The 18688-nt window shown below is 42.5% G+C and overlaps 1 protein-coding gene across 4 annotated transcripts in view; it reads left to right on the top strand.

The window, feature by feature from the left end:
- Nucleotides 1-18688, top strand: part of raly (RALY heterogeneous nuclear ribonucleoprotein) — a 186700-nt gene that overhangs the window by 76860 nt on the left and 91152 nt on the right. For all 4 annotated transcript variants that reach the window (XM_071386479.1, XM_071386462.1, XM_071386452.1 and 1 more), the window contains one exon: nucleotides 18374-18652. In XM_071386479.1, coding sequence (XP_071242580.1) covers nucleotides 18382-18652 — 271 coding nt within the window. In that variant the 5' untranslated portion in view covers nucleotides 18374-18381. The remainder of the gene's footprint in view (nucleotides 1-18373; nucleotides 18653-18688) is intronic.

Below are 18688 nucleotides of genomic sequence, written 5' to 3'. Positions count from 1 at the left end.
GTTTCTGGTTTGAGTAGGTTTAATAGTCACAGTGGGTACAACATCTCATGTACAACTCAGTCACCATATCCGTGTATTTGTCGATATTATTCTCAGAGGCTACCCAGAACATATCACGGGTAACAAACCCTTGTTGTTGATTGCTTGAATTGATAAGTACTGACCCATTTCACAAGGTGACCTCTTAACACACTTACAGTGAGCTCCAAAAGTTTTAGGACAGTGACACATTTTTTGTTGTTTAGGCTCTGTACTCCAGCACTTTGGAATAATAATGAGTGAGAAAGTTAGAAGCTCAAGGTTAGCATTTTGGGGGGAAATTATATTTATGCCTCTAACTTTCTCACTCATCAAAATTCATGATTCATTCAGGATTATCGTAATCATGGTAGCATCCACTTTAATGTAGAAGTGTTTAGAAACATATTCTATTCTTATTTAGAATAAAAGTGACTCCAACATGACACAATACATTATTTACCATTAATTGGGCACAAAATTATCTGAAACACAACCAAAACAAACACCAAATGCCTCCAACAAATTTGTAGAATCATAAGCTTGATGTAGTCATTGATGTAGTCATCAAATACTTAACTTTTTACTACTTTAATACACATACTGTACAAGTGAATTTGTCCCCCTTCCTTTGGTCACCTGAAATGTACAAAAAGTGCTGTAATTTCTAAACGGTTCACCCAATGTGGATGAAAATACCCTAAAATGTAAAGTTCTGGTGTACGGTGCGAAATCAACAACAAACGTGTCACTGTCCCAACACTTTTTGAGCTCACTGTATGTTCATTTGAAAATGTAATTTTATAACATGAAGGGTGAAATGACCTGCGCTAACACGTCTTGCTGGCTATTCCTGTGTGGAGTGGGTTGAACCACAGGTAGAGACCCTGGACTATCTAAAGTGCATGCCTGCAATGCCCCTGCAGATGTTGAGTGGGTTACTGTGATTTTTGTAGGTTGCACTAGCAGGCCTCCTCTAGCACACAGGTCTGTGTGTGGCCGCTACTCCTACTGCCCACCTCACACACACCACACACACCTCCCCTACAGCCTGACAAATAAAATCCAATCCAATTTATTTATATAGCCCTTCTTACATCAGCTGATATATCAAAGTGCTGTACAGAAACCCAGCCTAAAACCCCAAACAGGAAGCAATGCAGGTGTAGAAGCACGGTGGCTAGGAAGAACTCCCTAGAATAGCCGAAACCTAGAGAGGAACCAGGCTATGAGGGGTGGCCAGTCCTCTTCTGGCTGTGCCGGGTGGAGATTATAACAGAACATGGCCAAGATGTTCATAAATGACCAGCATGGTCAAATAATAATAATCACAGTAGTTGTCGAGGGTGCAACAAGTCAGCACCTCAGGAGTAAATATCAGTTGGCTTTGAGAGTATCTCTCCTGCTCCTGCTGTCTCTAGAGAGTTGAAAACAGCAGGTCTGGGACAGGTAGCACGTCCGGTGAACAGGTCAGGGTTCCATAGCCGCAGGCAGAACAGTTGAAACTGGAGCAGCAGCACGGCCAGGTGGACTGGGGACAGCAAGGAGTCATCATGCCAGGTAGTCCTGAGGCATGGTCCTAGGGCTCAGGTCCTCCGAGAGAGAGAAAGAGAGAATTAGAGAGAGCATACTTAAATTCACACAGGACACCGGATAAGACAGGAGAAATACTCCAGATATAACAGACTGACCTTAGCCCCCCGACACATAAACTACTGCAGCATAAATACTGGAGGTTGAGACAGGAGGGGTCAGGAGACACTGTGGCCCCATCCGATGATACCTCCGGACAGGGCCAAACAGGCAGGATATAACCCCACCCACTTTGCCAAAGCACAGCCCCCACACCACTAGAGGCATATCTTCACACACCACACTACCACCCCTACTGCCTGACACAGAGCACACACACCACCCCTTCTGCCTGTGCTAGTAAAGGCCACGCACCATTAAGGCTGGATGAACACAGATAAGCAGAAGAGAGAGAAACAGGAAAATGGCTGCAGGGACAAACTTGCTGCGAATATCAGAGATTGTGATGGAAATTAATTCTGCCAGCGAGGGAGGGCAGGCGAGGAAAGTGAAGGAAATCAGTGGCAGCGGTTTTTCGGCTGTGGTAGGGGGAGGAAATACAGTGAGGCAGCATGGCCCCTGGGCTAGCTGAAGGGCCATTCGTACTGGAACTCAATTATGCATCAGTCTGGTGATCCATTGAACATGGTCGCAGCTATGCTAATGGTTTATCAAGTTGCCCAGCTGCACCCCCCGGCCACGGCACTGTGTCTGCGGAAAGGCCCCTCTTCCCAGGCAACATTAGAAATGTATTGGTGGTTTGGAAATGTGCATCTAATTAATGTTTTTGGAGCACGGTGCAAACTTGTGCAGAAAGTTTGCCCAGTGCTGGTGTGAGTGTTGTGTGATGGAAAAGCTGTGATTTGGAATAGAATGCCTGTCAGTTTATATGTGGATAATGGCAGAAATAATTTGAACAGAATGTGTAGGAAAAGAAAGATGAAACAGGAATAAAAAATGCATTTTTAGACCTCTTACTGGAATTTACTTGTGTGTTTTGAAAAGAACAGCAAACAATACTAGATTAATCCCCATGTCAGCGACATTGCAAACATTGCTGATTTTGTTTTCTAGACAAAATAAAATATTCAGTGCTACCACTGTCCTTGGACAAGACAAAAGATTCATGTTGTATTGCTCAACAGTGTGTAATGTTGTTTACCTCCCTTGGTATGACCTTTTACACAGTCAACATATAGACCGCCGCTGTTCGATAGAGACATGAAAACATATTAAAAGTACAGCGGTGCTGGGCTGGGCCATAGTGTAAATGGCTGCAGGTATTAGCAATATATTTCCTGCTGGCCTGACAACGGTGGCAATGGGTGTCAGCACTTCCTATTGGCAGAAGAGAGACCCAATAACTCAAAGGAAGAAAACAATCAATACACCCCCACCTCTGTTGTTCTGCTGGCGGTTTCACAACAGAATATGATGGACTGTGACCTTCATGCCTGTGCCGCTGCTGCTAGAGCTTGCTAATTATTGTGCAAATGATAGCGGAGAGGCCGGTAATAAGCAAGACATCACATTCTGACAGGGAATTAGGATCTACCAGCCCCACCACCTTAGCTCTATTGCGGAAGAGAGAAAAAAAGAGTGTGCTATTACACATTTATTAAGCCCTTTGCTGTTATCTCGGGAAGGACATACCTTCCGGGGTGACTTATATTTGTTTTTCTCAGGTGCCAAGACACACTTTGGGATATATGGCGCTGTGCACTAACCTTCTTTAGTGTCATCTAAGGGTATGAACAATGATTTATATATACACTAGATGACATACGGGGGGCTGTTTTGAAGCCACCACGCCTCCATATTGGTACTCCCCCACCGTTGTAAAAAAATATTTTGGAAGCTTTATAAATGCATTTATCAATGTCTACATTTGTTTTTGCCATTTCTATTCTATTGCAGATAACGTAATGCATACTTTTAAATTATGTATAGTGAGCTAAAAAGACAAAATAAAACATGAAAAAAAAATATATACATTTCCTTAAAGTATATATTTTTAAGTATTTAAGAAATACTTAAATACAATTTTAATTTAAATACTGTAGAATTCCATTCATTTTTATGGAGGACTGCTCCTTCCGGGGAGTGCCAATATGGCCGACTGGTGGGTTCAAAGCCTCTCATTGGCAAATATATAGCATCTGCAATCCAGGGTATATATACATCACTGGGTACGACTTGAAAGGAATATGAGCCTCAGATCCCACATTGCTTCTAAGAGCAAATATTATGCATATACAGTTAATTCGGGAAAGTATTCAGACCCCTTGACTTATTCCATATTTTATTACGTTCCAGCCTTATTCTAACACAATACCCAATATCTACACACAATACCCCATAATGACAAAGCAAAAACAGGTTTTTATACATTTTTCAAATTTATAAAAAATAAAAAACAGATAGCTTATTTACATAAGTATTCAGACCCTTTGCTATGAGACACGAAATTGACCTCAGGTGCATCCTGTTTCTATTGATCATCCTTGACATGTTTCTACAAATTGATTGTATATGATTTCGAAAGGCACAAACCTGTCTACAGTATATAAAGTCCCAAAATTGACAGTGCATGTCAGAGCAAAAACCAAGCCATGTGTTCGAAGGAATTGTCCGTAGAGCTCCGAGACAGGATTGTGTCGAGGCACAGATCTGGGGAAGGGTACCAAAACATTTCTGCAGCATTGAAGGTCCCCAAGAAAACAGTGGTCTCCATCATTCTTAAATTGAAAACATTTGAACCCTTTTTAGAGCTGGCCGCCTGGCCAAACTGAGCAATCGGGGGAGAATATCATTGGTCAGGGAGGTGACCAAGAACCCGATGGTCATTCTGACAGAACTCTAGAGTTCCTCTGTGGAGATGGGAGAACCTTCCAGAAGGACAACCATCTCTGCTGCACTCTACCAGTCAGGCCTTTATGGTAGAGTGGCCAGACGGAAGCCACTCCTCAGTAAAAGCACATGACAGCCTGCTTGGAGTTTGCCGAAATGCACCTAAAGAGTCTCAAACCATGAGAAACAAGATTCTCTGGTCTTATAAAAGATTTATAAAGATTTAACTCTTTGCACTGAATTCCAAGCATCACGTCTGGAGGAAACCTCGCACCATTCCTACGGTGAAGCATGGTGGTGGCAGCATCATGCTGTGTTTTCTTTCAGTGGCAGGGACTGGGAGAAGTCAGGATTGAGGCAAAAATGAACAGAGCAAAGTATTGCAAAGCTTCCGAGCGCTCAGGACCTCAGACTGGGGCAAAGGTTTACCTTCCAACAGGACAACGACCCTAAGCATACAGCCAAGACAGTGCAGGAGTGCCGTCGGGACAAGTCTCTGAATGTCCTTGAGTGGCCGAGCCAGAGTCCAGAGTTGAACCCGATCAAACATCTCTGGGGAAACCGGAAAATAGCTGTGCAGCAACGCTCCCCATCCAACCTGACAGAGCTTGAGAAGAATGGGAGAAACTCCCCAAATACAGGTGTGCCAAGCTTGTAGCGTCATACCCAAGAAGACTTGACGCTGTAATTGCTGCCAAAGGTGCTTCAACAAAGTACTGAGTAAATTGATTAAATGACGGCCATAGGTGGCGCACAATTCGGATAAGGGGAGGGTTTGGCCGGGGTAGGCCGTCATTGTAAAATAAGAATTAGTTCTTAACTTCTTATGGCTGGGAGGCGCTATTACCACGTTTGGATGAAAGGCGTGCCCAGAGTAAACTGCCTGCTACTCAGGCCCAGAAGCTAAGATATGCATATTATTAGTAGATATGGATGGAAAACACTCTGAAGTTTCTAAAACTGTTTAGATGATGTCTGTGAGTATAACAGAAATCATATGGCAGGCGAAAACATGAGAAAAATCCAACCAGAAAGTGGGAAATCTGAGGTTTGTAGTTTTTCAAGTGATTGCCTATCCAATATACAGAGTAAATTTGGTATGATTGCACTTCCTAAGGCTTCCACTAGATGTCAACCGCCTTTAGAACGTTGTTTCAGGCTTCTACTGTGAAAGGGGAGAGAATAAGAGCTGTTTGAACCAGGGGTCTGGTTGAAAGCCTTTTGTTTAGTCACGCACGCAGCCGTGAGCACGAGCTCTGTTCCTTTTCATTCTAAAGACAAAGGAATTGTCCGGTTGAAACATTATTGAAGATTTATGATAAAAACATCCTAAAGATTGATTCTATACATCGTTTGACATGTTTCTATGAACTGTAATAGAACTATTTTGACTTTTTGTCTGGACTTAGTGCTCGCGCCTTGTGCATTTGGATTACTGGACTAAACGCGCAAACAAAAACTTTTCTGACTTTTGTTGACTCCACAACATGGCGGGTATCTGAGAGCTGTACTCAGATTATCGCATGGTGTGCTTTTGCCGTAAAGCTTTTTTGAAATCTGACACAGCGGTTGCATTAAGGAGAAGTTTATCTAAAGTTCAATGTGTAACACTTGTATCTTTTATCAATGTTTATTATGAGTATTCCTGTAAATTGATGTGGCTCTCTGCAAAATCACCGGATGTTTTGGAGGCAAAACATTACTGAACATAACGCACCAATGTGAACTGAGATTTTTTTATATAAATATGAACTTTATCGAACAAAACATACATGTATTGTGTAACATGAAAACCTATGAGTGCCATCTGATGAAGATCATCAAAGGTTAGTGATTAATTGTATCTCTATTTCTTCTTTTTGTGACTCCTCTCTTTGGCTGGAAAATGGCTGTGTTTTTCTGTGACTAGGCGCTGACCTAACATAATCGCACTGGTATGCTTTCGACGTAAAGCCTTTTTGAAATCGGACACTGTGGTGGGATTAAAAACAAGTTTATCTTTAAAATGGTGTATAAGGAATTTTAATTATGAGATTTCTGTTGTTTGAATTTGGCGCCCTGCACCTTCACAGGCTGTTGTCAAATCGAGCCCGTTAACGGGATTTCAGCCGTAAGAAGTTAACTGACTTGCCTAGTTAAATAAAATAAAATAAATTAAAGTAAAGGGTCTGAATAAATGTAATATTTGGCTATTTTGTTTTATAAATTAGCAACAACAAAAAAAAGATTTTTGCTTTGTCATTATGTGGTATTGTGTGTAGATTGACGAGTAAAAAAAAGATTTAATACATTTTAGAATAAGGCTGTAACCTAACAGACATTGCCTCCCAGAGCTCTCCACACAGGAGGCCGGGGAGCAGCTTCACACTGTTCTGTTCAATAGAATCAAATCAGTCCTCTCTTGTCTTTAAAGTCCTTTTTTGTGCTTTTAACCTTTAACGAGTCACCAACCCTGATCCGGGAGCACCCCCCACCACCCCCCCACTGAGTAGCATAGCTAGCATAGCGTCACAAGTAACTTGTAGCATCTAAATATCATTAAATCACAAGTCCAAGACACCAGATGAAAGATACAGGTCTTGTGAATAAAGCCACCGTTTCAGATTTTTAAAATGTTTTACAGGGAAGACACAATATGTAAATCTATTAGCTAACCACGTTAGCAAAGGACACGATTTTTTTACTCCCAACAGTTTTTTCCTGCGTCAGTAGCTATCACTAATTCGACTAAATAAAAATATATATAGCCACTAACCAAGAAACAACTTCATAAGATGACAGTCTGATAAAATATTTATGGTATAGCATAGTTTTTTTTTGAAAAATGTGCATTTTTCAGGTATAAATCACAGTTCTACATTGCAGCTGCAATCTGAAATAGTGCTGACCCAGCCAGAACAATTACAGAGACCAACGTCATATAACTAATTACTCATCTTAAAACATTTCAGAAAAATACACAGCGTACAGATATTGAAAGCCCAACATCTGGTGAATCCAAACAATATTTCAGATTTATTAAATGTTTTATAACGAAAACAAAATGTAGCGCTAAATTAGCATAGCTATACCAGGCAGATTCGGCTGGGCGCCCACGGCCAGTTCACATGCACAACAGATATGATATAACATCGTAAATTGGGTCTTACTATGGCTGATCTTTCATCAGAATGTTGATCAAAGTGTCCTTTGTCAAGATGAGTCGTTGGTTGCGTTCAGAATGGTTCCTTTCCCACTCCATTTAGCACAGGTACTGGTCGAGTGGCACGGATTTCTCAAACGATAATAAAATCAGACAACGGAACACCGCAAAACTCCCGAAAAAATTCAAATAATCTGATTAAACTATATTGAAAAAACATACATTACGATGATCTGGTCACATGTATCAAACAAACTTCGAGACGGAGATAATAATGGCCGTACAACAGAAGACAATCGCAGCTCCAAGTCGCACGATATAGAGAACCGGAAGTTGTCGGTCACGCCAAAGAATTAGCTCTCATTTCACGTCAGTCCCAGATAAACAAGATATTTTTCCTCTGACGTCCTCTTGTCACCCAGAGGAAGGCCAATGAGGTGTGTTTCGGGTCATAGGGGGCACGACCATATATAGGCAGAGCGTTGAAGCTGGCATAACACATCTTGCTTTTTTCTTCTTGGTCATGGAAAGTGCTGTCAAATGACTTATGTATCACTCAGAGACAAAATTGAAACGGTTTTAGAAACTAGAGATTGTTTTCTTTCCAATGGTATTATTTATATGCATATAGTAAGAGCAATAATTGAATAAGAGGCAGTTTAATCTGTAGAGCAAATTATGCTAATGGTAAAATAGCACCCCCTGTATTCTCAAGAAGATTTATTAAACACTCAATTTACATACTGTAGAATTCTGAATCTCTCAAAATGCAACGCCTATAGTCAGAGTGCAAATTACACCACGACATTCGGGGGGGCTCTATATAATATTTTTTAACCTCTACCACTTCTCTCTCCCGGATCCGGGATCCTCCTCATCAAAAAAGCTGACTAGCATAGCCTAGCCTAACGGGACAGGGATATCATATAATATAATTTTCATGAAATCACAAGTCCAATACAGCAAATGAAAGATAAACATTTTGTGAATCCAGCCATCATTTCCGATTTTTAAAATGTTTTACAGCGAAAACACAATATGTATTTCTATTAGCTAACCACAATAGCCAAAGACTCAACCGCATATTTTCACCATGTTTCTACCGCATAGGTAGCTATCACAAAACCGACCAAATAGAGATATAATTAGTCACTAACCAAGAAACAACTACACCAGATGACAGTCTTATAACATGTTATACAATACATTTATGTTTTGTTCAAAAAATGTGTATATTTGAGGTATAAATCATAGTTTTACATTGCAGCTACCATCACAAATAGCACCGAAGCAGCCAGAATAATTACAGAGAGCAACGTGAAATACATAAATACTCATCATAAAACATTTATGAGAAATACATGGTGTACAGCAAATGAAAGATAAACATCTTGTGAATCCAGCCAATATTTCCGATTTTTTAAGTGTTTTACAGCGAAAACACAATATAGAATTATATTAGCTTACCACAATAGCCAAACACACAAATGCATTTATTCACCGCAAAAGGTAGCTATCGCAAAAACCAGCAAAAGATATAAAATGAATCACTAACCTTGAACAACTTCATCAGATGACAGTCTTATAACATCAGGTTATACAATACACTTATGTTTTGTTCGAAAATGTGCATATTCAGAGCTACAAATCCTGATTATACATTGTGAATACGTAGCATCGATTCACCAGAATTTCCAGAGATATTTTGGACACTCACCTAATCTGACCAAAGAACTCATCATAAACTTTACATAAAAATACTTGTTGTATGGCAAATGAAAGATACACTGGTTCTTAATGCAACCGCCGTGTTAGATTTTTTTAAATAACTTTACCATAACAAACAGCTTGCGTTATTGCGAGACAGCGCTCGCCAAAACGGCAGAGAATAGGAATCAACATTTTCCACAGAAATACGAAATAACATCATAAATTGTTCTTACTTTTGCTGGGCTTCCATCAGAATCTTGTACAAGGAGTCCTTGGTCCAGAATAAATCGTTGTTTGGTTTTAGAATGTCCTTTTCTTCTGTCGAATTCGCGCCACAATGCTAGCCAATGTTGATAACGTTCCCATTTTCTCTCGACGCAAAGAACGGAAAACTCCAAAAGTCCCAATAAACGTTGAATAATCTGATAAAACTCGGTTGAAAAAACCTACTTTACGATCACATGTATCAAATAAAATCAGAGCCGGAGATATTCGCCGTGTAAACCGAACGCTTATCAGAAGACAATATCGAGGTGCTTCGTGCGCCTTGGTAGACAAAGGAAATTCCTGACCTGCCACTCCAAAAGCTCTTGTTCGACCTCAGATCAAGCTAGACACCCCATTCCACCTTCCACTCCACTCTAGTGGAAGGCGTATGAAGTACATGCATATCGATAAATATAAGGCAATTGTGCCTCCCGAGTGGCGCAGTGGTCTAGGGCACTGCATCGCAGTGCTAACTGCGCCACCAGAGTCTCTGGGTTCGCGCCCGGGCTCTGTCGCAGTCGGCCGCGACCGGGAGGTCCGTGGGGCGACGCACAATTGGCATAGCGTCGTCCGGGTTAGGGAGGGTTTGGCCGGTAGGGATATCCTTGTCTCATCGCGCTCCAGCGACTCCTGTGGCGGGCCGGGCGCAGTGCGCGCTAACCAAGGGGGCCAGGTACACGGTGTTTCCTCCGACACATTGGTGCGGCTGGCTTCCGGGTTGTAGGCGCGCTGTGTTAAGAAGCAGTGCGGCTTGGTTGGGTTGTGCTTCGGAGGACGCATGGCTTTCGACCTTTGTCTCTCCCGAGCCCGTACGGGAGTTGTAGCGATGAGACAAGATAGTAATTACTAGCGATTGGATACCACGAAAATTGGGGAGAAAATGGGATAACATTTTTAAAAATAAAATAAATAAATATATATATAAGGCAATTGAATAGGCAGGCCCTGAAACAGAGCCTCGTTTTCAGATTTTTCACTTCCTGCATGGAAGTTTGCTGCAAAATGAGTTCTGTTTTACTCACAGACATAATTCAAACAGTTTTAGAAACTTCTGAGTGTTTTCTATCCAATAGTAATAATATGCATATTGTATGATCTAGAAAAGAGTACGAGGCCATTTCATTTGGGCACGATTTTTTCAAAAGTGAAAACAGCGCCCTCCTATTGACAAGAAGTGTTAATGGGCCTATTAGTATTTTTTATGGGCCTATTAATAAAGACGGTATTTAAACGGTAAAAATTAATAACCTTTTAATGTGTCACACATTCTTTTTTCATCTGATTGTCGGTCGAACAAATCCCTACAAAATAATTCCAGCATCCAAACTGCATGTATACTCGCGCCATTTGATTAAATCAAATCAAATCAAATCAAATCAAATTTTATTAGTCACATACACATGGTTAGCAGATGTTAATGCGAGTGTAGCGAAATGCTTGTGCTTCTAGTTCCGACAATGCAGTAATAACCAACAGTAATCTAACCTAACAATTCCACACTACTACCTTACACACACACACAAGTGTAAAGGGATAAAGAATATGTACATAAAGATATATGAATGAGTGGTGGTACAGAACGGCATGGCAGATGCAGTAGATGGTATAGAGTACGGTATATACATATGAGATGAGTACTGTAGGGTATGTAAACATAAGTGGCATAGTTTAAAGTGGCTAGTGGTACATGTATTGCATAAAGATGGCAAGATGCAGTAGATGATATAGAGTACAGTATATATACATATGAGATGGGTAATGTAGGGTATGTAAACATTGTATTAAGTGGCATTGCTTAAAGTGGCTAGTGGTACATTTTTACATAATTTCCATCAATTCCCATTTTTAAAGTGGCTGGAGTTGGGTCAGTATGTTGGCAGCGGCCGCTAAATGTTAGTGGTGGCTGTTTAACAGTCTGATGGCCTTGAGATAGAAGCTGTTTTTCAGTCTCTCGGTCCCTGCTTTGATGCACCTGTACTGACCTCGCCTTCTGGATGATAGCGGGGTGAACAGGCAGTGGCTTGGTGGTTGTTGTCCTTGATGATCTTTATGGCCTTCCTGTGACATCGGGTGGTGTAGGTGTCCTGGAGGGCAGGTAGTTTGCCCCTGGTGATGCGTTCTGCAGACCTCACTACCCTCTGGAGAGCCTTACGGTTGTGGGCGGAGCAGTTGCCGTACCAGGCGGTGATACAGCCCGACAGGATGCTCTCGATTGTGCATCTGTAGAAGTTTGTGAGTGCTTTTGGTGACAAGCCGAATTTCTTCAGCCTCCTGAGGTTGAAGAGGCGCTGCTGCGCCTTCTTCACAACGCTGTCTGTGTGGGTGGACCAGTTCAGTTTGTCCGTGATGTGTACACCGAGGAACTTAAAACTTTCCACCTTCTCCACTACTGACCCGTCGATGTGGATAGGGGGGTGCTCCCTCTGCTGTTTCCTGAAGTCCACAATCATCTCCTTTGTTTTGTTGACGTTGAGTATGAGGTTATTTTCCTGACACCACACTCCGAGGGCCCTCACCTCCTCCCTGTAGGCCGTCTCGTCGTTGTTGGTGATCAAGCCTACCACTGTAGTGTCATCCGCAAACTTGATGATTGAGTTGGAGGCGTGCATGGCCACGCAGTCGTGGGTGAACAGGGAGTACAGGAGAGGGCTCAGAACGCACCCTTGTGGGGCCCCAGTGTTGAGGATCAGCGGGGTGGAGATGTTGTTACCTACCCTCACCACCTGGGGGCGGCCCGTCAGGAAGTCCAGGACCCAGTTGCACAGGGCGGGGTCGAGACCCAGGGTCTCGAGCTTGATGACGAGTTTGGAGGGTACTATGGTGTTAAATGCTGAGCTGTAATCGATGAACAGCATTCTCACATGGGTATTCCTCTTGTCCAGATGGGTTAGGGCAGTGTGCAGTGTGGTTGCGATTGCGTCGTCTGTGGACCTATTGGGTCGGTAAGCAAATTGGAGTGGGTCTAGGGTGTCCGGTAGGGTGGAGGTGATATGGTCCTTGACTAGTCTCTCAAAGCACTTCATGATGACGGAAGTGAGTGCTACGGGGCGGTAGTCGTTTAGCTCAGTTACCTTAGCTTTCTTGGGAACAGGAACAATGGTGGCCCTCTTGAAGCATGTGGGAACAGCAGACTGGGATAAGGATTGATTGAATATGTCCGTAAACACACCAGCCAGCTGGTCTGCGCATGCTCTGAGGACGCGGCTGGGAATGCCGTCTGGGCCTGCAGCCTTGCGAGGGTTAACACGTTTAAATGTTTTACTCACCTCGGCTGCAGTGAAGGAGAGCCCGCAGGTTTTGGTAGGGGGCCGTGTCAGTGGCACTGTATTGTCCTCAAAGCGGGCAAAAAAGTTGTTTAGCCTGTCTGGGAGCAAGACATCCTGGTCCTCGACGGGGCTGGTTTTCTTTTTGTAATCCGTGATTGACTGTAGACCCTGCCACATACCTCTTGTGTCTGAGCTGTTGAATTTCGACTCGATTTTGTCTCTGTACTGAGACTTAGCCTGTTTGATTGCCTTGCGGAGAGAATAGCTACACTGTTTGTATTCGGTCATGCTTCCGGTCACCTTGCCCTGGTTAAAAGCAGTGGTTCGCGCTTTCAGTTTCACGCGAATGCTGCCGTCAATCCACGGTTTCTGGTTTGGGAATGTTTTTATCGTTGCTGTGGGTACGACATCGTCAATGCACTTCCTAATGAACTCGCTCACCGAATCAGCATATTCGTCAATATTGTTGTTGGACGCGATGCGGAACATATTCCAATCCGCGTGATCGAAGCAGTCTTGAAGCGTGGATTCAGATTGGTCGGACCAGCGTTGAACAGACCTGAGCGCGGGAGCTTGTTGTTTGAGTTTTTGTTTGTAGGCTGGAATCAACAAAATGGAGTCGTGGTCAGCTTTTCCGAAAGGGGGGCGGGGGAGGGCCTTATAAGCGTCGCGGAAATTAGTATAACAATGGTCTAGTGTTTTTCCAGCCCTGGTAGCACAATCGATATGCTGATAGAATTTAGGGAGTTTTGTTTTTAGATTAGCCTTGTTAAAATCCCCAGCTACGATGAATGCAGCCTCAGGGTGTGTGGTTTCCAGTTTACAAAGAGTAAACTGAAATCTCTAATGGAAATAGACTTCTGTTTACAAAACACCAAAAAAATGTGCCCAATGACATTCAGCGATTGCCATTGATTAGGCCTACATTAATTGATGCATCTTCCTGACAAATGTTTTTAAAAAAAATGCAGCCTGAAAAGTCAGAAAACCTGAAATGTGGCTGAAACTGTCCTGGTAAAAATAGAATGGTCACATGTATAAGGGCACAAGGCGAGACCCAAATGCAGACACAGGAGCAGATGGTCGAGCTCCGATATTTGTTATAACAAAGGGAGTAGGCAAAGGCAGGTCGGGGACAGGCAAGAATTCATAAACCAGGTCAGAGTCCAAACAGTACCAGGCGATAGGAAGTCTCGAGGTCAGGCCAGGCAGGGGTCAGAAACCAGATCCGAGTCCAAAACAGTACAAGGGGATAGGCAGGCTGGTAGTCAGAACAGGAGTGGTCAGGCAGGCGGGTTCAGAGTCAGGACAGGCAATGGTCGAAACCAGGAGGACTAGAAACAAACAGAGACTGGGAAAAATAGGAGCAAGGAAAAACGCTGGTTGACTTGGCAAACAAGACGAACTGGGATAAATACACCGGGGAAAATAAGCGACACCTGGAGGGGGGGGAGACAATCACAAGGACACATGAACCAGATCACAGTGTGACAAGTTGGTCAACTTATTAGACTAGGCTACAATGTGTATTACCATGAACTTCAAATAGGTCTACCGGTAGCCAGTGATATTTTGGGGGGGGAAAAATGGTTGGTGAACTGATTCCCGGGCGCGGTAAAAAAGCGGTCATGCTCCCTATACTTTCAATGCATTTTTCTGAAAAAGCTGGTTAAACAGCATTTACTTGTGTTTACCCTCCACTAGGCCTACACCACTGCCGGTAGCCTACCCTCTTAACCGAGGCAATTTTACACACATGAACACAGGCAGAACAGGTAGCCTACATTCAATATAATACATGAGTTGAATCAAAACATGTTTTACACATTGGTTCATGAGTTGCCTATAATTCATGAGTTAATGCTTGGAGTCTTCACAGATCGTGTGACATAAAACAATACCTTTCCTTCATTACATTAATGACATTTATGACAGTGTTATTTGTCATTATTAAGCATTTAGCAAATTAATTACAACATTGAACTAAACCCTGTACGAATCATGGATCTTGGAGATCTTGGAAAATGCACTGTAACTACGCCTACGTAACATTTCATTACGTTTCGCCGTGAAAACAGTTTTTATGGGCACAGAAATAAAAAATAATGTAAGCCTATGTCATTGCAAAATTGAATGCTTCTAACTGAGCGTTAACCTCTTCTAGCTGAAAGAGTCACCTACAGTGCATTCGGACCACTTGACTTTTTCCACATTTCACAGCCTTATTCTAAAATTGATTACACTGTTTTTTGTCCCTTATCAATCGACACACAATACCCCATATAGACAAAGAAAAAAACGGTTTGTAAATTTATAAAAAATCCTAAACTGAAATATCACATTTACATAAGTATTCAGACGCTTTACTCAGTACTTTGTTGAAGCACCTTTGGCAGCGATTACAGCCTTGAGTCTTCTTGGGTATGACGCTACAAGCTTGGCACACCTGTATTTGGGGAGTTTCTCCCATTGTTCTCTGCAAATCCTTTCAAGCTCTGTTAGGTTGGATGGGGATCGTCGCTGCACAGCTATTTTCAGTTCTCTCCAGAGATGTTCAATCTGGCTGGCCCACTCAAGGACATTCAGAGACTTGTCCCAAAGCCACTCCTGAGTTGTCTTGGTTGTTTGCTTATGGCCGTTGTCCTGTTGGAAGGTAAACCTACCATAAAGGCCTGATTGGTGGAGTGCTGCAGAGGTGGCTGTCCTTCTGGAAAGTTCTCCCATCTCCACAGAGGAACTCTGGAGCTCTGTCTGAGTGACCATCGGATCATTGGTCACCTCCCTGACCAAGGATCTTCTCCCCCGATTGCTCAGTTTGGCCGGGCGGCCAGCTCTAGGAAGAGTCGTAGTGGTTCCAAACTTCTTCAATTTAAGAATGATGGAGGCCACTGTGTCCTTGGGGACCTTCAGTGCTGCAGACATGTTTTGGTACCCTTCCCCAGATCTGTGCCTTCGACACAATCCTGTCTCGGAGCTCAACGGACAATTCCTTCAACCTCATGGCTTGGTTTTTGCTCTGACATGCACTGTCAACTGTGGGACCTTATATAGACAGGTGTGTGCCTTTAGAAATCATGTCCAATCAAATGAATTTACCACAGGCAAGTTGTAGAAACATCAAGGATAATCAATGGAAACAGGATGCACCTGAGCTCAATTTTGAGTCTCATAGCAAAGAGTCTGAATACTTATGTAAATAAGGTATTTCTAACAACCTGTTTTCACTTTGTCATAATGAGTATTGTGTGTAGAATGATACTTATTTAATCCATTTTAGAATAAGGCTATAACGTAACAACATTTGGAAAAAGGAAAGGGGTCTGAATACTTTCCTGAATGCACCATACCGTCATTAAAGTATAGCCTACTTGTTGGATGGATTGGATGCACATTGGTGGCTAGTTGTCTCGTGATATTGTTGACCATCATCACCTAATCCAGGAAAGAAAACAAATAATAAAGCTTAATAAACGGTCTACTACTTCTGGCCACGGATGGCACGGAAAACACCAGTAGCCTACTCGCGTGCACCAACAACAACAGAAAATCTATGAGCACTCCAAACAGCTGACTGACAAAAGCAAACGATGAAAAATTAACAGATAAATCTAATGTATTGGAATTAAGGTTATTTTTCTATCAAGGCAGCATGGAAAACAAATGGCGAAAAAAATAAGGAAGTAAAAAGGAAAATCTATGCTTAAAGGAGCTCGGTTGAAGCCGAAATTCAGCGCCGCCACGATGGAGAGGTGTTAGTTTCATTTGGAAGCTTTTATTTTAATATTTACCACGGTAAAACATATTTACCACTATATTTAAAACAAATAGGAGAATGGTTAAATTAGCATTATTTAGAGACCCCCCCCAAAGTTAGACTTTTGTTGTATTTAGGGGAGTTAATGTCTCATTCAGGGATCTGAGTCCCCCCTGGCTCCCCCATAATTCGCACCTTACCTAAAGTAACAGTAAAACTGACAGTACTGGGTGACTCTTGGAAGTTTGTTTTCAAATAACTGTGTCTGCAAACCCACTGTGCACAGATGTCAATTTAACGTCTATTACACGTTGGTTCAACATAATTTCTTTGAAATGACGTGGAGACAACGTTGATTCAAACAGTGTGTGCCAAATTGTATTTTTTTATTTTTTATTTCACCTTTATTAACCAGGTAGACTAGTTGAGAACAAGTTCTCATTTACAACTGCGACCTGGCCAAGATAAAGCAAAGCAGTGCGACACAAACAACACAGAGTTACACATGGAATAAACATACATACAGTCAATAACACAATAGAGAAAAAAAGTCTATATACAGTGTGTGCAAATGAGGTAAGATAAGGGAGGTAAAGCAATAAATAGGCCATAGTGGCAAAATAATTACAATTTAGCAATTAAACACTGGAATGATAGATGTGTAGAAGATGAATGTGCAAGTAGAGATACTGGGGTGCAAAGAAGCAAAAAAATAAATAACAGTATGGGGATGAGGTAGTTGGATGGGCTATTTACAGATGGGCTATGTTCAGGTGCAGTGATCTGTGAGCTGCTCTGACAGCTGGAGCTTATAGTTAGTGAGGGAGATATGGGTCTCCAGCTTCAGTGATTTTTGCAATTCGTTCCAGTCATTGGCAGCAGAGAACTAGAAGGAAAGGCGGCCAAAGGAGCAATTGGCTTTGAGGGTGACCAGTGAAACATACCTGCTGGAGAGCGTGCTACGAGTGGGTGCTGCTATGGTGACCAGTGAGCTGAGATAAGGTGGGGCTTTACCTAGCAAAGACTTATAGATCACCTGGAGCCAGTGTGTTTGGCAACGAATATGAAGCGAGGGCCAGCCAACGAAAGCGTACAGGTCACAGTGGTGGGTAGTATATGGGGCTTTGGTGACAAAACGTATGGCACTGTGATAGACTGCATCCAATTTGCTGAGTAGAGTGTTGGAGGCTATTTTGTAAATGACATCGCCGAAGTAAAGGATCGGGAGGATAGTCAGTTTTACGAGGGTATGTTTGGCAGCATTAATGAAGGATGCTTTGTTGCGAAATAGGAAGCCGATTCTAGATTTAATTGTGGATTGGAGATGCTTAATGTGAGTTTGGAAGGAGAGTTTACAGTCTAACCAGACACCTAGGTATTTGTAGTTGTCCACATATTCCAAGTCAGAACCATCCAGAGTAGGGTGGGCAGGTGCGGGCAGCGATCGTTTGAAGAGCATGCATTTAGTTGCAATGGGAAGTGACAGAAGTCTGCAAAGTGATGGCAACCTTGATGTTATTTGGTTTTCTATTGTCCATAATTATCGATTGTTGAAAGTAATTCTGCATATCTTGTCTAGTATTTCTCTATTAACTCATAGCACCTCATTAAACCAATGCCGTTTTGTCCTCGCAGCAAGTAGAATATCTACCACAGCAACACATCCACCAGGGGACTTACAGTATAATTAATTGACTTCCAAAACAAAAACAAAAAAAGTTGAAGAGCAACTTATCATCCAAAGAAAAGGAACTTACAATTTTTGTTTATCATCCTTTTTCCCCCTCATCGCAGATATTTTGATGTTCCTAACCAAGATGTCTCTGAAGGTTCAGACCAGCAACGTCACGAACAAGAACGACCCCAAGTCCATCAACTCACGTGTGTTCATCGGTAACCTCAACACAGCGGTGGTGAAGAAGATGGATGTGGAGACCATCTTCTCGAAATATGGCCGCATGCTGGGCTGCTCTGTGCACAAGGGCTACGCCTTTGTCCAGTACGCCAGCGAGAGGCATGCCAGTGGGGCTGTTATTGGGGAAAACGGACGAATGCTGGCGGGACAGACTTTGGGTGAGTCCTGTTTGGGTTCTTCTCTCATTCGTCTGA

Source organism: Salvelinus alpinus, chromosome 2 (genome assembly GCF_045679555.1).
Source record: "Salvelinus alpinus chromosome 2, SLU_Salpinus.1, whole genome shotgun sequence".
NCBI classification, from domain to species: Eukaryota; Metazoa; Chordata; class Actinopteri; order Salmoniformes; family Salmonidae; genus Salvelinus; species Salvelinus alpinus.
The sequence above is the reverse complement of the archived record's forward strand: the minus strand, read 5'-3'. Positions and strand labels throughout refer to the sequence as shown.